The 6,465-nt window shown below is 65.7% G+C and overlaps 1 protein-coding gene across 1 annotated transcript; it reads right to left on the reverse strand.

The window, feature by feature from the left end:
• Positions 1 to 4,371: 4,371 nt before the first annotated feature.
• Positions 4,372 to 5,750, reverse strand: CHLNCDRAFT_133072 (hypothetical protein; the record flags this gene model as incomplete). Its single annotated transcript, XM_005852006.1, has 6 exons — positions 4,372 to 4,456; positions 4,592 to 4,670; positions 4,837 to 4,967; positions 5,127 to 5,241; positions 5,439 to 5,509; positions 5,545 to 5,750. The coding sequence occupies 6 exons, from the start codon at positions 5,748 to 5,750 to the stop codon at positions 4,372 to 4,374; spliced, it is 687 nt and encodes a 228-aa protein (XP_005852068.1).
• Positions 5,751 to 6,465: the final 715 nt, after the last annotated feature.

The following is a 6,465-nucleotide window of genomic DNA, read 5'->3' on the forward strand; positions in this document are numbered from 1 at the left end:
CGGCTCTGCCAAAACTGCAAGGCAGGGTGCATGTGCCCGCCAGGCGCCAGGCGGGCTGTCTCAGCGGCCCCGCAACTGGCTGCAGTGTTTGTGGGCTGCCTTGAGCATGGTGGTGGGCAGCGTGCACAGGCAGAGCGCGGCTCGTGCATCTCGGAACCTGCCACAGCCCCTGCTGCGTGCTGCGCTCACTGCAGGCCCGGAAACCGGCTCTATCGTTCGTTCCAGCATTGAATCCATGTGTCGACATACACTCTTAAGGCATAGGAGTAGCTGCGGCTCTGCTGTGGAATCGACTCAGGGGCACAGCAGTTACTCCGCAGCCCAGGCCGCGTGGCCATGGGCGAGGCAGCAGAGGGCCATGAGCCCGATGCGCTGCACACCGCATCGCTCAGCACAGGTCCGTTGGCGGCGGTGGCGCCGCCGGTCAAACCTATCCTACCCCGCCGCCATCTGCCCATGCTTCTGCGCATTCGCCCAGCCCCCTGCCTGCCCCCACACTTGACCGCCATGTGCGCAGCCCTGCTGGTGACGCTGATGATTATATGGTCGACACTGGGCCACCGCTTTGCTGCCAGCACGCGGTTTGCGGGTGACGGCAGCACAGCTTGCCTGCTGGGTCTCGTCGTCGGCTTGCTTATGGTGGTGGCACGCAAGCTGTTCCACCCCGGCGTGCTGCAGTCCATGCTGTCTTTTGATCCAGCCAATTTCTTCGTGTGAGCAGACGGCGTGATGGGCGGCAGCTGGGTTCTGGCCACCCTCTGCACATGCGCCAGTGGTGAACCTGCAACTGAGCCTGTTGTGGCCCCCCCAACTGCATGCTCGCAGCTTCTTCCTGCCTCCTATAATCTTCTATGCTGGCCTGTCGGTCAAGAAGAAGCACTTTTTCCGCAACTTCTTCACCATTGCCGGCTACGGCATCGTGGGCACCTACGTTTGCTTCGCCCTGATCTCAATCTGCCTCTACCTCTTCCTGCCCAGCTACCTGACCTTTGGCGTGAGCAGGCGGCCGGGCGTGGCCAACAGCTGCTTGTGCTCTGTGCCCAGCGGCATGCCAACGTGGAAGTGCCTGCCCAAATTCAGCCATGCAGTCCCCGCTTGAGCCGAGCGCGCGACAGCAGGCTTGCGGCACAGCCGCCTGGACGGCGTTGCCGCACCCATCGCCACCCCCACGCCTCCCCGCGTGCAGGACTGCCTGGCGCTGGGCTCCATCCTGGCGGCCACCGACTCGGTGGCGGCGCTGCAGGTCATCTCCCAGGACCGCTTCCCGCTGCTGTACAGCGTGGTATTTGGGGAGGGGGTGATCAACGACGCCACCTCCATCGTCATACTGGGCACCATACAGGCGCGGCGGCTGCGGTGGTGCTCCTGCTGCCATAGTGCTGCACCTGCCACAGTGCTGCTGCCAGCGCTCCTGCTGGCGACAGCAGCGCAGCTGGCCAGGTGTCAGTTTACGGCAGCAACCGCGGGCTTGCTGGCAGCCAGCATCCCTGCGGATCCAGGATCCCGTACCTGCCCTCACGCCCTACCTGCCTGCCGCTGTGCCTGCCCATGCTGCAGAAGTTTGGGCTGGATAGCTCCGAGGACCTCACCTTTGGCCTGGTCTGCATCGTGCTGCTCGACTTCATCTACCTCGCCGCCGCCTCCACCATCCTGGGCATGCTGTTCGGCCTGGTCACCGCCTACTGCCTGCGCACCTTCCATTTCGACCACGTCTCCCAGGCATGCAGGCGGCCCTGGGATCGGCTGTCCATTGGAAGCTGGGCCGGATCTGCTGCCTGGATGCCAGCGGATGCTGGTGCAGTCCGATGCGGGGGGCGCAGACGATGATCACTGCCGTGCATGCTGAGCGTGCTGTGATCGCGACATGCATGCTGGGGTGTGCAGGAGGTGGCGCTCATCGGCATGACCGCCTACCTGTCCTACCTGGCGGGCGACGTGCTGGGCCTGAGCGGCATCCTGTCGCTGTTTGTGTGCGCCGTGGCCATCTCCCATTACGCCCTGCACAACATCTCAGGTGGGGCACGCACCGGTGCCGGCAGCGTGCACGCACGCACGGTGCTCAGTCTGTGCCAGCTGCCGGCGCTGCTGCCTGCCGATAGACTGCACCCAGCATCTGCACCCCCGCAGCCGAGTCGCGCACCACCACCATCTACGCCTTCCACACGCTCAGCTACATCTCAGAGGGCGTGATCTTTGTGTACTGCGGCCTGGATGCCCTGGACCCGCTCAAGTGGCAGGTGCGGCGGGTGTGGCGCAACCGTGCTGCGGCAGGAGGGAGTCTGCACAGGGGTGGGCATGCAGCAGGTGCAGCAGGTCTGCAGCCTCCCTCTGCCATGCGCTGCACAGCTGCCAAGCGGGAGATCCGCCTGCCTGCCCGCCTGCCCGCCCGGCCTGTGCAGAACACCAGCAAGCGTGAGGTGGCGTGGATGTTTTGGATCGTGCTGGTGCTGCTGCTGGCCAGCCGCGCCGCGTTTGTGGTGCCCATCACGCTGGCCCACAATCGCTTTTGCGAACAGAAGCTGAGCATGCGGGAGATGGGGACCATCTGGTGGGCGGGCCTGATGCGCGGCGCGGTGTCAGGTGCGCTGCCAGGGCATGTGGATGTGCTGCCTGCGTGGCAGGCAGGGCATGGAGCATGCCGCCGGTGCGGTGCATGTGCCTGGCAGCGCAAGCCGGCGCATGGCAGGAAGCTTGGCCTCCACCCCGCAGCGCAGCGTCTCCCGCCCCTGCCCACGCCTCTGCACTGCCCCCCCACCTGGGCCCTCCCTTCTGTGCCTGCCCGCAGTGGCGCTGGTCTACTACTTCTTCGACCCACACGGCCTGACTGACGACCCACACCTGTCTACAGTCATCACCACCACCATGGTGGTCGTCCTCATATCCATCCTCATCTTTGGGGCCGCCACCAAGCCGCTGGTGGCCTGGCTGATGGGCCCCGACGACAGGCCGGCGCGCAAGCATGGCCAGCACGGTGCGAGCACTGTGCAGTGGGGTGGGGACCAGGGAGTGGGCCGGCCGCGCCTAGCGGCGTGCGCCGCAGCGCGTGCGGCCCACCACCTGCGTGCAACCAATGCTTGCGTGCATGCATGGCCAGCTGTTGGGCGCTGCCTCAAGCCCGGCCGCCGTATGCCACTGACAGCTGTGTGGCGGCGACCGCAGCCGCAACTGCTGCAGGAGGCTCGCTGGAGATGCGCGCTGGTGCTGGCGGCGGCAGCCACGAGTACGCTCAGCTGGGCCCTGGCGCCAACAACCACCCCTACGGGCTGTACAGCGACGGTGGGTGGCATTGGCAGCATGGACAGAGGCCGCCGTGGCCGCCCACATGCCTGCTTACCACGACTGCATGCGGATAGGGCTGCCAATGAGGAGCCTCTCATACGGCATGCATGCTGCCCTGCCGCTGCAGATCCCCAGTGGAGCGACATGCAGCAGGCGCTGCCGCCAGGCGACGACAGCCGGCTGGCCACGCCGCCGCGGCCAGGCCGTCTGGGCCCGGCGCTGGATGATGAGTTTGGGCCGATGGCGGCGGCACCGGCCCGCACCAGCAGTGGCGGCCTGGCCGAGGTGTCCATCCATAGAGGCAGCGGCGATGGGGCCGACGCCGATGCGGGCAAGGGCAAGCAGCCTGCTGGGGGCCGGCCGGCCATCGAGCTGACTGTGGACAGCAGTACGCCAGGTGCCGGCCCAGCAGGAGCAGGCCCATCGGCAGCTGCCATCAGCGGCGTGGCGGGCCGCGAGGAGAGTGGGGGCTTGGAGTATGCGCCTGACAGCAAGGCGGTGATGGCCCGCATCAACCGCTGGTGGAAGAAGCTGGATGAGGGCTACATGCAGCCCCACTTTGGGGGGCCCAGCTGCGGCAACAGCAGCACCAACCTGCAGGCCATGGCGCCGGCACCAGCAGCGGCAGCACCTGCCCCACAGCATGCGGTCCACCATTCGAAGGGCAGCTTTAGTGTGCCGCCTCGCATGGTGGGATGAGGTGGCAGCCTGGCCTTCCAGCGACAGTGTACTACTCTCATTTTATGTGCGTGCTATTGCCGTCTGCTCAAGTGCTATATTCTCCGTGACAGCTCTGTCTTGATTGCAGTGGCACCTCATAGCAGGGTGCAATTTCGTTTAAAATCAGCAGTGTATGATTGGACGAGAGCCAGCTTAGGGTACATACAGGCGGCAGGTTGGATTGGGTGGAGAATGAAACAACTCGCAGGCGTCTCCTCGAGCAACAACGAAAGGGAGGTGAATGAGAGTCAGCAAAAGAACAGCAGCAGAATAGATGGCGGGGCATACATGGTGTGCGCGCTTCGAGCGATGGACAGGGTGCATTCAGGCAGGGTGACCGGTCGAGCCCAGGGCAGGCAGGGCCCCAGGCGCTCACTCGTCCTGGAGGCCCTTCACCAAGAAGCCGCCGATGAAGAGCACGGCGCCAAGGCCACCGGCGCCGAGCGACAGCGTGTAGCTGCAGGTGGGCGGGGGCGGGGAGCAGGGGACCTGTCAGGCACGATTTGCATGTCGCCACACTGAGCCACGCAGGGGGACCGGCGGGAACAGGCGCAGCGCGGGGAGCTGTGGCACGGGGCCAGCTGGCACTCACGCCAGGACGCTCTCCAGTGCGTTGTCCTGTGGGATGAACACCAGGGCGGCAATGGCGGCCACAAAGCAGGGCAGGGAGGCTGCGGCAGCAGGCGGGGAGAGCAACAGGGCAGGGGTGAACAGGCGCGGGTGGCTGGTGGCGGCGGTGCTGGCATGCAGCAGCCCACGCACCTGGGCAAGCTGCTGCCCCCTCCCTGCCTCACACCCTTGCTGCACACGCACCCTGCTGCCAGGCGGTCCACTCACCGGAGCTGATCTTGCCGGGGTCGGTGGTCAGCAGGTCCTCGGCCAGCGTGAGCAGGCCCAGGCGCTCCGCGGTGGACAGCAGGCCCAGCTTCTCAATTTTGCCCAGCGACAGGCCCGCCTTCTCCGCAGCGCTGCGGCAAACGCGCGGGCGGGGCGGAGGCAGCAGGCGCATGTGAGCGAGCGGCGCGGCTGGCAGCAGGGCTGGCCTGGAGGCTGGCAGCGGGCCCACATGCAAGGGCGCAGCAGCAGCCAGCCCGCGCGGTGCAGCGCGGCATGGCAGGCGGACGCACGTCAGCAGCCCCGCCTTCTCCACCGTGGACAGCAGCTTCTTCTTCTCCACCTGCTTGAAGATGTTGACAGAAGACTTCTCACGGTCCTCCGCAAAGAGACCAATGGTGCCAAAGCCTGCACACAGGGGGGGGCCAGGCAGCAGGCTGTCTCGGCGCGGGCATCGTGCGGCACGGCGAGCGGCGTGCAGCAGGCAGACATGCTTAGGTGAGCGGGGACATGTGCGCTAGGAGGTAGGAGAAGTCGATTGGTGTGAGTTTAATCACTGGGGATCAGAAACAGCCTCAAAGGCATCGTCATCGCGCGACAAGCACCAAAGCAGGCAAGTAACATCGGCATCACCGGCGGCGGCGGCGGGAAGGCGGCGTAGCCCAGGGCGCAGCAACTGCAGGAATTCTGCGCATTTGCCCCAGCCCGCACTCGCCCTTGTCCCAGTTCTCATCGTAGCTGTTCATCTTCTTTGACGCAGCGCTGCACACGGCCCGCTTGTTCACACGGAGGCTCCTGGCATCCTGCTGGAGCTGCACGCCGGCGAAGGAGCGGGCGGAAAGGGCTGTGGCGCTCGTGGCATTCTGCTGCAGCTGCACGCCGGCGGAGGAGCGGGCGCAAAGGGCTGTGGCGTTCATGGCGTCGGCGCTGGAAGCAAGGATAAGCAGGGAAACCCAGAAAGTGACTTGTGTGGGAAGCGAATGTATGGAGGAGGACGGTTGGAGGCGAATGGAAGCGCTAATCCAAAGATAACATTGCTCAGCGCCACGCTGAGCCACGCTGCCGCCAGCAGAGCCCGATGCTTTGACCCCAACTTGGGACCTCTGTGGAGACACCGCCCTCACAGTAATGACAATCACTGCTCAGCATCTGCATTGGGCATCCATGCTCGGCTGGCAGCCTCTCCAAACGGCTAGGCAGGCTGGCTCGAGCGGGCGAGTGGTGCCGCTTAGGCGGCATATGCGTCCACTGCCTATCCTGTCCTCTGCTCTGCAACATACTCATATGTAAGTCCCCATTCCCCTCTCTGCTCCACGACAGACCTGAATCAGGGCTGCAGGGCGCCCTCGGCTGCTGGCAGGCACCACCCGGCATGTGCCGCCGGTGCCGCCGCCATGCAAGGGTCATGCTGTTCAATACCCCGTTCAATCCCCTGCTGCGCTCCGGCCGCTTTTCAATAGCAGCATGCTGCTCAGCACTTAACGGAGCGCAAGCCGTCGAGGAACCCCCCCGCCCCCCCCCCCCCTCCAGCCGCGACTGCATCTGCAGCGCATCCACGCCGGACGCCGCAGCCTCCACCAACACCCCACTGTCGTCAGACGACACCGCCACCGCGGCCTGCGAGCTGGAGCT

Source organism: Chlorella variabilis (genome assembly GCF_000147415.1).
Source record: "Chlorella variabilis unplaced genomic scaffold CHLNCscaffold_1, whole genome shotgun sequence".
In the NCBI taxonomy this organism is placed as follows: domain Eukaryota; kingdom Viridiplantae; phylum Chlorophyta; class Trebouxiophyceae; order Chlorellales; family Chlorellaceae; genus Chlorella; species Chlorella variabilis.